We start from the raw sequence: 18,300 nt of genomic DNA, 5'->3' as shown, positions 1-18,300 counted from the left end.
TTAAAAAACTTATCTTAAGTTTTAATGTTGACAACAAGCTGCAATCAAATTTAACAACAAAAATCAAACACAACTTCATTTTCGACCAATCAGAAGTGGGTATTTTGGACTTTTGCAAAATGATCACAGAGCCCATATGATCCTACCTGTCCTTTTGTGATGCAGAGCTCTGGTGTTGATACCATGGTGGACACCTCCTCTCCATCAATGCTAGCCTTCAAACAAGCCTTGGTAAAAAAAAAATGAATGATGATAATAATGATATATTTTAATAATAACAATAATAATAATGATAAAACTGCTCTGCCAGCAAGCCCTGCTTAACATGATGATAACTATGGAGAGCCAGTTGTGACATAATTCCCTAATGGTTGAGGTTCAATGTACATGTATCAGCTCAGTTGACTCTCAGATCATTCTTAACTGTCTGGGAAGGATGAATAAAATAGTTGTTTTCAGCATTAAAGAAATAGAAAAGAGTACAGTAAACATGAAAAGCATCCAATGTACACAACATTTTGATGTATTTGGCTTCCCATTTTTTAGCACAGACCAGGGTCTCAGTAAAACCCGACTTCAGAATACAAAGCCCCGTCTTACGAAGAGTTACGATTGACCCGATCAAGCTCAAATGTATGGAAATCAATCAGTGTCATATTTTTTTCAACAGGAAATGTGTGCAATGTCCTTTGTAAACAATGAGAAGCACCCTCACTTTTAAAGAGAGCAAGGAATGAATGAATGAATAAACAGCATATCTAGAGATTATTTTGAACAAACATGCATTTTAGGTGATGATGCTGCTGGCTTTCCATAGTTGTGGTTGATTGGATCAATCGCAACTCTTTGTAAGACAGCGCCCTGGGCCCCGTCCTACGAAGAGTTACGATTGATCCGATCAATCGCAACTACGGACGGCCAGCAACATCAACATCTATTATGCATGTTTGTTCAAAATATTTTCTAGCTATGATGTATATTCATGCATTCATTTTTTTCTTGAAAATTCACTGCACTTCTCTTAGCATACAAAGGACATTGTGCAAAATTTGTAGAAAAAATTATGACACTAATGGATTTCCATAGAGTTATGATTGATCGGATCAATCGTAACTCTTTGTAAGACGGGGCCCAGGTCTAGGTCATTATTGTTGCTATCACTATACATACCTCCGTGCAGTATTGCACGAAGCCATACACAACCAGTCTGGAGCCATTAAAGAGTGATGTCAGCTGACGAGGGGCTTGGACCGGAGTAGGAGGGTCATTGTCATGCTGTTTCCACTGGACATCGAGGGATGATACTGATGGCTGTTTGGCCTTGCTCAACTGAGCTTTCACCTAGGGGTATACCACATCGTATAAATTAATCTGATTATATCACATCTTCTAAATTAATCTGAGTATATCAAATCTTATAAATTTAGTGTCTCGGTAATCCCACTAATTGCATTAATCTTTATCGACAAGTACTCATCTACATTGAATATACAGCCAAACCTAATGCCCAAGTCTTTCTTTACTGCATACAATTAAAACTTATACCTGAAACTTGACTTAGTGTATATGATCAAATGTTATACCTGAACCTACCTTTACTGTATATAATCAAATCTTATACCTGTATTTGCTTACTTGCTTACTGTATGCGATAAAATCTCATACCTGAACCTTCCTTTTGTGTATATGATCAGATCATAAATGTGAACCTTCACTCACTCTACATGTATATGATCAAATCTTATACCTGAAAATTCGCTCACTGTATGTAGAGTAATAAAATCTTATACCTAAAGATATCCTTACAGTATATAATCAAATCTTATTCCTGAACCTTCCCTTAGTGTATATGATTAAATCTTATACCTGAACCTTCCCTTAGTGTATATGATTAAATCTTATACCTGAACCTTCCCTTAGTGTATATGATTAAATCTTATACCTGAACCTTCCCTTAGTGTATATGATTAAATCTTATACCTGAACCTTCCCTTAGTGTATATGATTAAATCTTATACCTGAACCTTCCCTTAGTGTATATGATTAAATCTTATACCTGAACCTTCCCTTAGTGTATATAAATCTTATACCTGAACCTTCCCTTAGTGTATATGATTAAATCTAATACCTGAACCTTCCCATACTGTCAATGACCAAACCTTTTACCTGGGTCTTTCCTTGCTCCATACATTTACCTGTATAGACAAACCTTAAACCTGAGTCTTCCTTTACTGTATATCACCAGACGTTCTATGAGAGACTTTCCTTCACTTCTTTGAACTCATGCCTGAGCCCTCCCTGACTGAATGTGACCAAATCTCAAACATAAGCCTTTCATTACTGTATATGACCTTATAAACAAATCTTGAACTGGTGGACCTGATAATGAACGGTGCTGGCGCATGTATTATGAAATGCACAAATTGTTTGTAACATACCTTGGATTCCCACTTTGATTTCGCATTGTTGTCGAAGAACTCAAAAGCACCACGCCCGACTCTTGCCATGCCTTTCAACAGATGCCGGTTGGAGCTGGAACTAGAAGGGTTAAGGTTAAATTATATAATTAAACAAACACAGATGACTACATGTACTTGTCAAAGTACATGTACATACATATGATATCAACTGACGTTTTATTGGATAAAACTAAAACTAAAATGACCTTTTCAACAAAGTGTGCACTTTACTGCTTTTGGTCTAATGCAATGTAAATTTTTATTTTTCCACTGGAGTGCAATTCCATGGTTCCCAAAGAAATCTGAAAACAGAATTCCATGACTTTTCCATGACTAAATTGCTGCTTTCCATGACTTCCTGTGACATCCCGGGAGTTATGTAGAATTTGGGATGTCACAAAACTGGGAAAAATGGAAATCATGAACACCAATTATAATAGCAGAGGATGATCACAGAGAATGGAGATTTGCGAGACACGGCACACTGGAAAGCTGCCATAGCCAAGAGGTAAATGCAATTCCATGACTTTTCCCTGACTCCATGACCACAAATTTTTCCAGGATTTTCCATGACTGTGGAAACCCTGAATTCCCAAAATGTTGTACATCATGAAATGTGTTTTGACCAATAGCAATGCTTGAAATAGTTCACCTCTTTTAATAGTAAAAATAATGATTTATTACCTGATACCAAATGTGAAGATACGGGAGTGTGTGTTTTGAGATATAGCATCCAGAGTAGACTGCTCATTGTTGATATGACCATCGGACACCAGAAAGAGGTTCTGAAGTCCCTCTGATCGAAGCAGAAAGTAGGACTGGAGAGGGCGCCATGCATCGGTGTTGCCCTGTGTGGCACACGCCTGGTTGATGAACACCGTGGCAGCTTGGACGGTGGACTCCGTCTTGGCTTGGCTGCTAGCAAACAGCTCCTCAAAGCCTGTAATCGAATGAGACATACATGATCATGTACACTCTGATTTTGGACACAATGTTTGTGTGAAAGACTCAAATACCCCTCCCCCCAAAAAAAGTACAAAAATATTGCTGATGTGATAGCCAGGTTGATGAGAATGAAGAAAATAATTTATTATTACACAAAGTGTTTCACACCGCTATTTCATAAAAAATACAATAAATAGATAAAAAGATGAATGCATGAATACAGAATAAATAAATATTAAATAAATAGATGAATAATTAAATAAATAAGTAAATAAATAAATGAATAAATAAATAGATAAATAAATGAATATTAACTTACTGTGATAGATCTGCTCTACCCCTTTACTTTTGACCATCCAATAAAATACATGTAGTTCTATTGGATGGCTTTATTTCATGGCATAGCAGAGATATTTCACTCATAGGGGTCAATATTGCACTCATCTGCAATTCAGGCAATATTGGCACCAACCATTCTCTGCCATCCAATATAATATACATAGTCCATGCCAGGGACCGTTTCATGAAAGTTTTCAGCACTGACAAGATGTCTTTCTCCGACAGTTACCATAGTAACCGTTAGAGGCCAGAGCTTCTCAGCCAATCAAAAGCATGGATTTCACTGAAATAGTCAGCTTTTACAATTTAGTCAGTGCTGAAAACTTTCATGAAACACCCCCCTGGTGGGTGTTTCATAAAGCTGTAAGTAACTTAAGAGCGACTGTACGAACGACTGGTGACCAACTCTTAGGAACCATATCAATGCTAATGGAAATCTGGTGCATATTATTAACCACAAGAAAGGATCACCAGTTGTTCGTAAAGTCGCTTGCAACTTTACGAACAGCTCAAACAAACACCTACCTGTTCCAAAGGTGACAACATTGAAGATGCAGTCATCAGTCATGTGATGTAAGGTAAGGAGGAGAATCTTCTTAGCTTGCTTGAGAGGTTCTCCTTTCATGGAATTGGAACAGTCTATGAGTAAGATGATCTCGGGTTTCTCGACACTGCTGGCTTCGAAGTCAGGGTAGAAGGTCACCATGCATGCCTGAAGGGGGCACAGAATCAAGAGTGTTGATTTTTTTTATTGATTGATCTTTATTTATATACGGTAAAAAAACCTGTCTACTTACATGACAAGAAATGAAGAAAACAATTATTGAAAGATATATATATCTACAAATGTATGCCAGTCCTTTTTAGTATCATCGTCTTAATGTTTCTACAGTGCACTCTTTACTAGCTTTGCATTCTGAGTATTTCTGACCAATCATACATAATAATTTAGATTGAATACCTGACTGTCCTTGTTCTCTGGATGTTGCTCGACCCACATGCGAGGACGATGGATATCGGTTACACCAACTAACAACTGAAAACCTTCCCCAAGACTTTTACAGTCATCGGGTAGGGTTATTACAGCCTTGGTTGCCGTTTGCTGTAAAAACAAACCATTTATGATATTTGAATTACATATTTTATTATATACTAAAAAAAATAACATATATGTATTTTTTTCACAATTATTGATTTGTTATTTACATGGAATCCAAGATAAGAGCTATACCAGTCTTACTATGACTGCGATGCTCTGCATGAATTGATTTGTACATAATTAATGTTTCATCATATTAATCTTAACTGTTGTGTAATATGGTTGCCATATAAATGTACATTTGCGCTTGATAATAATAGGTGTTGTGCTTTAGAAACTTTCAGTATCCTTTGTTTATTAAATTTTGCATGAGGTTGTTTAAAAGGACACAACCTATACCGAAACAGAAAAAGCTGTATTTAGTAAGTATAAATACATTATTACTATCATTGAATATTACACATTGATATTCACTATTATTTGAGATATGAATGGCAAATGAATATTGTTCTAGTGTGACCGATGATGTTCAACTTATGACAGTATGAATCTAATGCTTGAATGGTAAAATCTGTCTGCATATATATATGATTCTAATATAACTGATTGTAATTGCAAATAGTTATCTACTTAATCTGCTTATCTGCTAAGCTACAAATCTAATAATCTGCCGATTGGAATTCTGATGACTTATTGACTATCAATAAAGTTGTCAAAACACATCTATATATTGGAAACTCGTCATCTATTTTATGACACAGCTTTGCAAACTACCATAGTTTAAACTAGAGGCAACCACACTTACTTTGATCTTTAGGGGGTGTGTTGTAGATTGTATTGATGTGATATCTGCTGCCATCTCAACAGACACTGCCAGTGAGAACGAACTGAAAATGACAATAAAAACAATGAATATTCATGCATCTTCATATTTGTATTAACAGAAAACATTAGAAAGAAAGAATGCACTACATATTAACCATCCATGGGGAAAGCTCTTTCTCACACAACTTTTGAAACCAAACTTGCAATATCCAGGTAAGTACTTCATGCATTTTAAACCTGCACATCAGACCATAATGTTTTTTATTACTTATTGAAGTATTTAATTGGATGCCTTTTTAAATCACATAACCATTCTATAAATTTTCTTATCCCAAAACAATGAAAAGTTGTATTTTTTCATTATAGATTTGCTAAAGAAAGCCGAGAAGAATATTTAGACCAGAATTTCTAGTTTAGATCAAAATTCTTATTTTATACATAAATCATACAAATATTGGCATAATCAATATAATAGTCATAATTTCATTTTGACAAATCAACTGCAATTTTCTTGATGACGACATTTAGATCGGCGTTATCACGTGGTAGATGGTCAAGATCCAATAAGAGGGGGTTGGGCTTTCCAACTTCCGATGTATATATATACATTATGATATCTGAAATATTAAAGAAAGCTGAAATAATAATTGACTCACATCGATGACTGGTCTTTGACCTTTAAAGTAGCAACGTCCTTCTGTAATACTTGTGAGATGGCAGCCTCCTTACGCCATGGTGCAACGGACCCCGGTAGACTGAAGGCAATCTTATCCCCCTCAACCGACAGCTCAATCACGTAGGTGATCTTAATCACAACCTTGACCTTGGGAGGCAGGTTGCCCACACTCACGGTAAACACATCCTGAAGTGCAATAAAAACAAAGTCCCTTGTGAGCATCTCATTTTAACATTGTGTAAAATAATGTGTAAAACAGAGTGTAAAAAATAGAATAATACATTGTGTAAATCACATAGATGATATTCTTTGTTATGGTTATTTCAAAAAATGACTTTTGTAAAACACTGTGTAAAATTGTGTGTAAAACAGAGTGTAAAAAATAAAATTCTACATTGTGTAAATCACATAGGTGATCTTAATCACAACCTTGACCTTGGGAGGCAGGTTGCCCATGCTCACGGTAAACACTTCCTGAAGTGAAATAAAAACAAAGTCCCTTGTGAGCATTTCATTTTGTATACTTTGTCATGCTTCTTTCACAAAATGACTTTTGTAAAACATTATGTAAAACGGTGTGTAAAATGTAGATAAATTATTGTGTAAAAAAGTGGGTAAACATTGTGTAAAGCAAGGAGTTGCCAATTTAAAGATTGAGTAATGACTTGTGCAAAACAATTTGTACACCAGTGTGTAAAACACTGAATCATAAATTGTGTACAACAGTGAGTAGAACATTGTGTAAAAAAGTGTGTAAAATATAATGTAAATACTGTGTAAAACAAGGTCAAAACATTGAATAAAGCACTGTATAACAGTGGATAAATCACTGGGTAAGCATTGTGTAAACAGTGTGTAAAACAGGGTGTAAAATAGTGAGTAAAAATTGAATAAAACTGTGTGGTAAGAAGTGTGTAAAACATTACAGTTACAGTGTAAAATGAGGATTTGCCAATTTGAAGATCGATTTTCTGGTGTTTCTTCGTCTATCAGATAGGCTCCATGCCCCTTACTGCTTGCTCCCTTGTATTCCTTGTGAGCCTGTTCTTTCTCCTTGTACGATGTTCTTATCTCCTATGAATACCTCAAAACCTTTTTGTATGTTATGAATTGTCAAATGAATTGCCAAGTTGAAGATTGAGTAATGACTTGTGAAAAATTTAATAAAACAGTGGGTAAAACCTTATGTAAAACAGTATAGGATAAAAACCTTGTATACAACTTTGTGCACAGCATTGGGTAAAATAAGGAATTGCCAATTTGAAGTTTGAGTAATGACTTGTGTAAAACAGTGTCCAAAATTGTGCATAAAACATCATGTAAAATGAGTGAGTAAAACTGTATGCAAAACATAGTGTAAAGCAGTGTGCAAATTATGTGAAACAGTGTGTGAAAATTAGGAATTGCCAATTTAAAGATTGAGTAATGACTTGGGTAAAACAGTGTATAAAACTGTGCATAAAGCATCATGAAAAAAATAGTGAGTAAAACTGTGTGCAAAAAATTGTGTGAAACAGTGTGTAAAACAGTGTGAGACAACGAGGAGATGCCAATTTGAACATCGTTACAAACTCACCGGTGCTTCTTCATCCATCAGATAGGCTCCGTCGATGGCTTCCTTGTATTCCTTGTGAGCCTGTTCTTTCTCCTTGACCGTACCCACAATGTGCTTGTCTCCAATGGATGCCTCAAAACCTTATTGTGTGTTATGAATTGTCAAATGAGTTGCCAATTTGAAGATTGAGTAACGACTTGTGTAAAATGTGTAAATCAATGTGTAAAAATTTAATAAAACAGTGGGTAAAACCTTGTGTAAAACAGTGTAGTATAAACACTGTGTAAAACTCTGTGTACAGCATTGAGTAAAATGAGGAATTGCCAATTTGAAGATTGAGTAATGACTTGTGTAAAACTGTCTATAAAACGATGCATAAAGCATCATGTAAAAAAACAGAGAGTAAAACTGTGTGCAAAACATTGTGTATTAGTGTGACACAATGAGGAGATGCCAATTTGAACATCGTTACTGACTCACCGGTGCTTCTTCATCCATGAGATAGGCTCCGTGCCCCTTACTGATGGCTTCCTTGTATTCCCTGTGAGCCTGTTCTTTCTCCTTGACCGTACCCACAATGTGCTTGTCTCCAATGAATGCCTCAAAACCACACACTGCAGCACTGTCTTCCAGGGGGAATACATACTTGGCTTCGATGGACTCCCGGTTCACGTTGTCGTACTCCTGGAAGATGACGACCTACAGGTACAATGGATGAGAGATAAATTGAAGTTTACACTTGAATTACACTCCCAATGAAAATGATAATAATAGTAATGATGACTATCTTAATTGAAAGAAATGAATGAATGAATGAACACATGAATATGTAAATAATTTAATAAAGAAATATGTAAATAAATAAAGTAATTGACATATACATGTAAATAAACAAATCAATACATAGATAAATGAAAAACAAAATGTTACATCGTACACGTGTAAAGTCCCAAATATCACCATTGAAAAGGCCTGTAGTGAGAACAAGATATATTTATATATAATTTGTAGTGTCCCAAATAAAATATACTGCTTCGACAAGATAACAACATAAATATAAATCCTCTTGCAGGATTAAAATCAAGCATTGTATTGACTGCAAGTAACAAGATCAAGAAACAACAGAAACAAGACTAGTACAGGTTACTCAGCCTAAGTCAAATATTTTAATAGTAAAAAAAAATATGTTCGATTTGGGAGAAATTCAACTCAGAAGATTTATATACCGGTAACATATGTTTTCCAAAATCTGGTCTAAAAAAATTGCTTTGACTTTTTTAATAGGCAATTAATCCACTTATGGAAGGTCGACTTAGGCAGAGCAACCTTTATATGAGACTATACACAGTTCTGGAATAAAGTAACAGACCCAAACTTTTTAGTATTTTTTTTTCGTCATACAATATTTTCAAGTACAAGGCATTTAAGAACAAACTATATATTTCCAATTGAAATAACATAACTTTCAACTTTCCTAGCTAAACTTGGCCTAGAACTGTGAAATCTTTTGAAACCTCACCTGTGCGGCTAGGTCCATCATCTTTGCTCGGACGCATACGTTCTTGAGTGGAATAGGCTTGCTGGATGTACTTTGTAAACCACTTACAACCTTATCATTAGGGTTAGGGACAGCCAGTACATCTTTCATTTCTACAACGAGAACAATGACAAATATAACGTACATCGCTGCAGCAAAAATAAACGTGTATAACAATTATAACACACATATATTTATTTTAGCATTTATGTATGCTTCTCCATTAAAACAAAATTCAAACATGCTCAAAGTGATGAAATGAAATTTGGTTCATTGGAAAAGTTGAGTGACTCTACCAAATAAAAATCATTTTGAATGGGTGCCCAATCAAAATCAAATATTTGCTGAGGGCATTACAAAACATATTCACAATTCAAATTATCACAAAGAATCAACATATGAAAATAGATTCAACAGCTACTACACTTCTGTAAAAGTGAAATGTTAGATGACAATTTGGTACAAGTCACATTATTGACCCTTTACCAAATGTTTTCCATGGACTTTAAAGGACAAGTCCACCGTAACAAAAAGTTGATTTGAATAAAAAGAGAAAAATCCAAGAAGCATAACACTGAAAATTTCATCAATCATGATATTTTGAAGTTTTTCCTTATTTCATAAAACAGTTATATGCGCATCCTGGTCGGTATATGCAAATGAGAATAATGATGTCATCCACTCGCTATTTCTTTTGTATTTTTTTAAATAAAATATTCTAATTTTCTCCTCATTGTCCTATGAAACAAAATTCTGTTCCTCCCTGAACATGTAGAAAACAAATTGCTTTAACATTTTATGGTTTAATCAAGTTGGTCCTTATTGCCACATTGGTAAAAATTGAAATGTTGTATAATTCAAACAATAAAAAATAAAAGAAATGGTGAGTGAGGGACATCATCGACTCTCTCATTTGCATATCACTAAGTTGGAAATGTAACTATTTTGTGAAAAAAGGCGAAACTTTAAAATGTCATTACTTTCTTATTTTACATCCGATTTCGATGAAATTTTCAAAATTATGCTTGTTTGATTTTTCTCTATTTTTTAAAACCAACATTTTTCTGGGGTGGACTTGACATTAAATTAATGACATAACACTTGCCAAGGAGGTACAGTGTATACAGGTTTCCTTCAGAGTTATTGCCAATTTCATACAGTCCAAGGAATTTACCAAAAGTTCTGAGCTCCACACCAATTGTACAACTGATTCCGAATATTGATTTCATTGACAATCATTGCAATCAATCTTTAGGCTTTGTGAAACAGTGCCCTGATTGCATGAGATGCACTCACCAACAGGTGGAGGTATTGGTAGCTCTTTGGTGTCATTCGTTTCCATGGGAACAGTCGGAAGATCAGGGATGAACGTTGAAGGAGTGTCAGTCTGATCCTCAGGCAGAGTGAACTCAACCAAGTATCTCAGTCGTTGTTGGTTCACATTGTAGATTGTAAACTCATTAGCCTTTAGAGATATGCAAATCGGTGTTAAAGAATTCATTGGAATTGGTTTCAGGGGTCCGTTGCAGAAAGAGTTGCATTTAAACGCAAGTCAAAAAATCAATCTCAAGTCCCAAATGCGCGCTGTTGATTGGTTGAAAATCAAGTTGCGCATGATTTTTAGAGTTGCGATTGATTGCAACTCTTTCTGCAACGGGCCCCTTGTAACATTTCAATATCATGAGCCCTTGTAACATTTCAATATCATGAGCCAAATCAAAAATCTGAATCAGTTAGAGAATTTAATGAGATTGGTTTTACATATAACATTTACACATCATTAAACCAATTAAAATGCACATAGAATTCTCAATCCTACCCTCAAAAATTGACCATTTAGTCTATCTTGATGCCCTTATTTTGTTATTCCATTTAAGTCGTCAAATGACAGCATTCCCCCTAAATGTTTGGAACAGCCATTATCATATAACTTCCGAGAATGTTCTGTAATCTGATTGGTCCAAGATCACATGATATTCAGTAGATGACTCTGAAGCATCCACTCACATTGTAGTGCAGATCTTGCACTCCACCAAATGCACTATTAGACAAACCGATTGTAAATCTGGGATGAGACCAAATGGGGCTTAGATAAAGTGGATGTAGACCAGTCGGCAATTTATCATAATTTATGAACTAGAAATGCCTTATCAGCAGGAATTAATAATAAAAAAACAGTTCTTGTATAGAACATTATGATTATAACTTCTCTATACGCTTCCAAAGGACTTCAATATTATTACCCCAGCTTTAGCTTGGTGGCTGTCATTATTTACAGCTTACACGCATTTCAAGGAATTAATTCCTGCCAGATACCCATTCACCTCACCTGGGTTGAGTGCAGCACAATGTGGATCAATTTCTTGATGTAGGAAACAATGCCATGTGGACCACCTAGAATGTCATACATGTACCTGACAGACACACTTATTATTCTTATTATCATTATTATTATTATTATTATTATTAATACTTACACTGAAATCGGAAGCTATCTGTCCACCTACCGCTCCTAAACCCTCAACACTATCAAAGCCACTCGGAGGTCGGTCCAGGTCTGGGTGATATTGGGTGACTTCATGGCATCTGCCCAAGGACACCTCACATATCATCAGAAAACGACTATTACTCAGTTTGCTTTGGACAGAGTAACATGCACTGGTGCTGTTAAAAATAAGAGAGAGATGAGGTTGGTTAAGTTTAGAGGTTGATTAATATCTGGTTTGAAATTGGTTAAGATCTGGTTGATATTCAAGAACCTAATGACATCTGCCCAAGGATTCCTCACATATCATTAGGAACCAACTATTACTCAGTTTGCTTTGGACAGAGTAACATATACTGGTGCTAAAACAAGAGAGATATAAGATTGGGTAAGATCAGGAAGGAGGTTGGTTAAGATTTAGGTGACATTCAATGACCTTATGATATCTGCCCAAGGATACCTCACATATCATCAAAAAACGTCTATAACTCAAGGTGATTTGGACAGAGCAATATGCACTGCTGTCACTTCGTCTTACCACCCATTCGTCTATGACCATTTCGTCTAATAACCATTTGGACTAATACCCATCTTCTTTTCATTCATTTTGCATAATTTAACACTTAGTCCAAGTAGACCAAATGGTAAATGGACTAAATGGCTATTGGACCAACTGGTTATTAGATGGAATGGCATCAGACTAAATTAAAGTAGACCATGTGGTGAGTGGACCACTTAGTCCAAGTAGACCAAATGGTAAATGGACTAAATGGCTATTGGACCAACTGGTTATTAGATGGAATGGCATCAGACTAAATTAAAATAGACCATGTGGTGAGTGGACCACTTAGTCCAAGTAGACCAAATGGCAAATGGACTAAATGGCTATTGGACCAACTGGTTATTAGATGGAATGGCATCAGACTAAATTAAAGTAGACCATGTGGTGAGTGGACCACTTAGTCCAAGTAGACCAAATGTTATATGGACTAAATGGCTATTGGACCAACTGATTATTAGATGGAATGGCATCAGACTAAATTAAAATAGACCATGTGGTGAGTGGACCACTTAGTCCAAGTAGACCAAATGGTAAATGGACTAAATGGCTATTGGACCAACTGGTTATTAGATGGAATGGCATCAGACTAAATTAAAGTAGACCATGTGGTGAGTGGACCACTTAGTCCAAGTAGACCAAATGTTATATGGACTAAATGGCTATTGGACCAACTGGTTATTAGATGGAATGGCATCAGACTAAATTAAAGTAGACCATGTGTTGAGGGGACGAACTGATGGTAGACCAAATGGTAGTAAACAAGTTGGCAATTGGACGAATTGGCATTAGACGAATTGGAATAAACTACATCAACTTCAATATGCAAACCTTGCACTGTCAGCAAAGTAGATTCCATGTCCCAGCATACCAGCATCTGTCCGGCTGACTCCTAAATCATCAACCACTATCTTAGGCATCAGCAAACCTCTGAAAATTGAACAGAATACAATCAAATAGAACATTACTTAGTTTCCCTTTAATGTTCATTAAAATTAGTGAATAATTATTTCATTTCATTTATTTTCATATTTCTCATTGACATTTGATTGACATAAAAAAAATAAATCAGCAACAATAATACATATTCATAAAATAATAAACAACTGAGAGGTATACAATAACATAATATAAAGATACAATCAGTCGAGTTATAGGGTAAAAGCTTAATTTAAGTCAAAGAGATATGATGGGAACTACATAAAAGCAAGCTTGTAAAAATTATGACAAGATTACCAAACATAAATATCAATGATATAGCCCATTAATACTTTAGGAATTAGACTCGAGTATCATCCAATATCCCAATCTTACAAATGTCGAGTGGCTGTAGAATATTCTTCTTTTTGCAGCTGATTCTCTGTGAAAACTTAAATTTTCAATCCCTTTTTACATTTGTTCCCTCTCTCAGAACTTTTTTTTTCTAAGACCCTTTGAACACTCATCTTTGAAATTTAGTAATTGGATATCAGAAAGTGACATACAATGATCGTATACTGAAAACTTTCAGTACATTCCGAGAAGTAGTTTTATATGGAAAAAAATTGTGACATTTTTATTTTGACAGGACACCCAATTAAAATAAATATTCCACTAAAATTGTGAAAATACAACCACTGGAACATGATATTGTTTCAAATTATCTACATGTACACCATGACAGTTTTGGAACATAAACTATCACATGAAGTAATGATGATCTGGAATAGTGGCAGACATGTTAAACCAGTACTTAGCACAAACATACAAGCTGCTACCAAAGTACTTGTATATTACTGAACTATTTTGTTCTTGTCTGTATGCTTTAACCAACAGCCTTGTATAGCATCACCTCAAGTCCTCAACTACTCAAATCTGGCCAGGTTCTTTACCCATAATGCAACATTCTGAGCAGTGTAGTCTTGTAATAATATAGGCCCATTTAAATGATAAAACATTTTCCCAATAGATTCACATCACAATAATTATGCTACCAGCCAGGTAGCTATTAAAACAAGTACTTCTCCTAATAATAATAATACAAAACATTTATAGGGCGCTTAATACGGGCGTTTCTAAGCGCACTGTGTTCTGAATTTAACTTTACATGGGGGAAAAAAATATTAAATGGGCATATTAACACAAGGTGTGACAAAAAAGGAAAAAAAAAAATCATGAAAAAAGAAAAAAAAACAGATTAAAACTGGTGTGCACCTCCAATGACCGACCCACAACTGGGATTCATTGATTGAAAAGGTATGTTTTGAGCAGGGCCTTAAACTGACTGACGGACTTGGCACTATGCATGTAAGAGGGTAACTTGTTCCAAAGAGAAGGGGCAATAGAAGAAAAAGCCCGGTCACCATATTTTGTAGAAGTGCGCGGTCCAGGAGTTAACTGCAATGTAAATGATGAACGGAGGGGTCTTGAGGAGGTGCTAGAACGTAAAGAAATGAGATCTGTGAGATATTTGGGGGATTGACCATTCAGAATTTTGTAGGTAAGGAGGAGGACTTTGAAAGATATACGATGATGTATGGGGAGCCAGTGGAGAGAACGCAGGATTGGGGTAATATGCTCAGATTTCCTACAGAGAGAGACCAGTCTAGCAGCAGAGTTTTGAACCCGTTGAAGTGGAAGTATCAAAACTATCAAAACATAGTTTCTTGAAATTATAGGCTCATTTAATTTCTATACAGTATATCAGTAATAACTATCTCAAATTGTAAATTTTAAGACCAGCTTTTTATAGAACGCAGCCAATAGACCACATTAAAAAAACTGGTCGGTTGGATCATCTTTTCAATTTTGACAAGTCCCCTAAAAGTATCTGCCTCTGTTCCAGTTCATCGCTACATTACATGTATGTTTCTGTCCCAGGGGGCCTTTTCATAAAGCTATTCGTTTGTAAGTTAAGAGCAACATTGAGAATGACTGGTGAAACTTTCTTACCAATGAACATTTTGGTGCATAGTATTTACCACAAGAAAGAATCACAGTAATTCTTAAAGTCGCTCTTAACTCATGAACAGCTTTATGAAACACCCACCTGGTGGGTGTTTCACAAATATTTAAGAATGACTTAGGTCACACTTAAATGCCAACACGTACATGATATGCAATGCGCAATCTTATTGATCAATAGGCAGTAGAGGGCATCATCTGACCAATGCGGTAATGCCTTTTATACCGTTTGCAACTTGACATTTAAGAGCGACTCTAAGTCATACTTAAGTCTTTATGAAACACACACCAGGGGGCCGTTTCATAAAGCTGTTCGTAAGTTAAGAGCGACTTTAAGACCGACTGGTGATCCTTTCTTACGCGCTTAACCATTGCCAATGGTGTATACCATTTACTAAAAGAAAGGATCACCAGTCGTTCTTATCTTACGAACAGCTTTATGAAACACCCACCAGGACTGTTAAGATCTGGATGATTTGAAACAAAACTGCTTGTTATGTATGAATTTTCACAACTTTAAAAGGCGTTGGGCAGTTTGCTCACCCTTTGAACCTCTAATTATATTTACCTTGAAAGGATACCCAAGAAGTTGGATGGCTTGGAGGAATGGAACAAAAGCTTCTTGTTGCCAAGGTGATGTGCGAAGTTGGACCTTTCTACAAATCGTTCAACGGCAAAGATTCTCTTCACCTTGATGGAATTGCCCCTTTAAAAGAAAAAAAGTAATAACAATATGAAAATACACATAGCAATAATAATGATAAAGGATAAGAATCATACAGCACGTTTCCATCTTAATATTAAGATGCTTAATGCACTTCAAAGAAAATTTAAAACACATCAACATTCATCAAAATGTTAAAAAGTGCCCTATTGGCAGCTCTGCTAATTTACTAAAGCCGTTGTAATGATATGCAGGGCTTAGTATGTTGCATATCATTATTATTATTATCATTATCAACATCATCATCATCATCATCATCATTACCATTATCAATATGATTATCATTATTATCATTATATCATTATTATTCTTAATATCAATATTCTACACTCAGCAAATTATAAACCTTACCCTGTCAAGCTGTCTTGAATCTGTTTTGAAATCTGCTCATACTCTGCCGATTCTGATCCTAGTAGTTCCATATGACAGCGGAGAGTACGATACTTGGCCTCTGTACTCCCACGCATGGACCAATCAGTGGCCTCACAGACGCTGTGAACATCGCTAAGCAACTGTAACCACAATAAACAACATTATACTTCTCAGTCACTGTAACATCAAATACTATACAGAAAATGACTTCTTTAGGACAAATTCGTTATTATGCCCAGTTGCTATAAAATTCGCTGGACCAAGTTAATTTCTAGACAAGTTTCACAGACGCTGTGAACATCGTTAAGCAACTGAAAACACAGTAAACAACATGGTATTTCTCAGTCATTGTACCATCAAATGATATTTTTTCAGTTAAAACTTGAAAACAGTAGTGTTTATGTCGTTGAAATCGGATTTGACTATGGTGATTTTTATAATAAAAACAAGAAACTTAAAGTCAGCGCCAGCCGCTGCGCATGACACTGGCACTGGTCCGACGGTCCCAGACCAGTAAAGATTGCTGTTGGGCCAGTAACTTTTCAGAAATAGCCAGATTTACTGGTCCGAAATGACCAGTAAAAATTTTATCCTACTGATACAAATGATATTTTCTTCTCTTTTGTAAATTATGGCCCTGGGGCGGTATTCTGAAAACGTTCTTATCTTAATTTCGTTCTTATCTACGTCACGTTCTCAAATTGGTATTCTGAAAACGTTCTTATCTTTTTCTTATCTTTTGTTCTTATCTTTGTTCTTATCTTGCTTTCCATCCAACGCTGAGCGCGTAAATTTACAACTCGCGCATATAATACAAAAGTGCGCTAAAAAGATAAGAACAAAATGAAGATAAGTGGTATTCTGAAAACGTTCTTATCTTTTCTCTTTCTTATCTTTCACGATATATATGATAATATTTAAGATAGCTAGAGGGTTATCACATCTCACGATGTCCGCGTTCTTTCTTGCTTAAAATCGATGGCCACTAGTAGTAACAAATACCCACAAGTATTCCTCCCATGCACCCTTTCTCTCATTCACCCTTTATTTTCCCATCTCTTTTTTCTATCCCTTTTTTCTTTCTTTATTTATTTTCTCTTTTTCTTCCTTTCTATCTGTCTTTCTTCCTTTCTTTAAGTTCATTCTTCATTTAAATTTTTTGTTTTATTCTTTTGAATCTTTTAATTTCTTTACTTTTCTTTTGCTTTGTTTCATTTATTCTTCATCTTTCTTCCTTTTTTATTTTCCCTTTTCATTTTATCCCTTTCTTTCTTTTCTTGAATAAGTCTTTATTTCTGCTTTTATTCTTTCCCCTTTTACTCTTCCTTTCCTTTTCTTTTCATTTTTCTTTCTTCCGTCACATTTTTGTAATCTTTTTATTTCTTCCTTATTTTTTTTCTTTCATTCTTTCGTCTTTATATGTGCTTTTCCTTTTTTCCCCTTTTTCTTTCTTTCTTCCTTCCCTTAATATTATTTTTTCCCCTTATTTTTTCCTTTCCTTTTTTTTTCTTTTTGGGTTCTTTTTTTTCTTCTTTTTTCGTTCATTCGTTTGTTCTTTCTTTCATTTTTTTCCATTTTCTGCTTTCTGACACTCTTGTGTCTTATTTACTTTCTTTCTTGTGTTTTATTCTTTATTTCGCTCATTCTTTTTTCGTTCATTCTTTATTTACTCTCTTTCTTTACTTTCCTCTCTGTGTCTTTCTTCTATCAATTTTAAAAAATCCTTTTCTTTGTTTTTTCGTTTTCTTTTTGTTCATTCATTCTTCACTTTTCCTGACTTGTTATTTTCCCTTTTCGTTCCTTTTCTTTCTTTGAATTTACCTTTCTTTATTTTTATCTTTC

The 18,300-nt window shown here is 35.2% G+C and overlaps 1 protein-coding gene across 7 annotated transcripts in view; it reads right to left on the bottom strand.

The window, feature by feature from the left end:
* Positions 1-18,300, bottom strand: part of LOC129259413 (protein mono-ADP-ribosyltransferase PARP4-like) — a 75,194-nt gene that overhangs the window by 41,717 nt on the left and 15,177 nt on the right. For all 7 annotated transcript variants that reach the window (XM_064098561.1, XM_064098555.1, XM_064098559.1 and 4 more), the window contains exons 10-24: positions 16,438-16,598; positions 15,931-16,068; positions 13,251-13,349; positions 11,853-12,039; positions 10,672-10,840; positions 9,358-9,488; positions 8,319-8,537; positions 6,264-6,469; positions 5,588-5,669; positions 4,705-4,845; positions 4,269-4,455; positions 3,144-3,399; positions 2,439-2,538; positions 1,171-1,341; positions 147-227 (exon numbers count right to left, since the gene is read on the bottom strand). In XM_064098561.1, the coding sequence (XP_063954631.1) occupies positions 147-227; positions 1,171-1,341; positions 2,439-2,538; positions 3,144-3,399; positions 4,269-4,455; positions 4,705-4,845; positions 5,588-5,669; positions 6,264-6,469; positions 8,319-8,537; positions 9,358-9,488; positions 10,672-10,840; positions 11,853-12,039; positions 13,251-13,349; positions 15,931-16,068; positions 16,438-16,598 (2,328 nt within the window). The remainder of the gene's footprint in view (positions 1-146; positions 228-1,170; positions 1,342-2,438; positions 2,539-3,143; positions 3,400-4,268; positions 4,456-4,704; positions 4,846-5,587; positions 5,670-6,263; positions 6,470-8,318; positions 8,538-9,357; positions 9,489-10,671; positions 10,841-11,852; positions 12,040-13,250; positions 13,350-15,930; positions 16,069-16,437; positions 16,599-18,300) is intronic.

This window comes from Lytechinus pictus, chromosome 4, assembly GCF_037042905.1.
Source record: "Lytechinus pictus isolate F3 Inbred chromosome 4, Lp3.0, whole genome shotgun sequence".
NCBI lineage: Eukaryota > Metazoa > Echinodermata > Echinoidea > Temnopleuroida > Toxopneustidae > Lytechinus > Lytechinus pictus.
The sequence above is the reverse complement of the archived record's forward strand: the minus strand, read 5'-3'. Positions and strand labels throughout refer to the sequence as shown.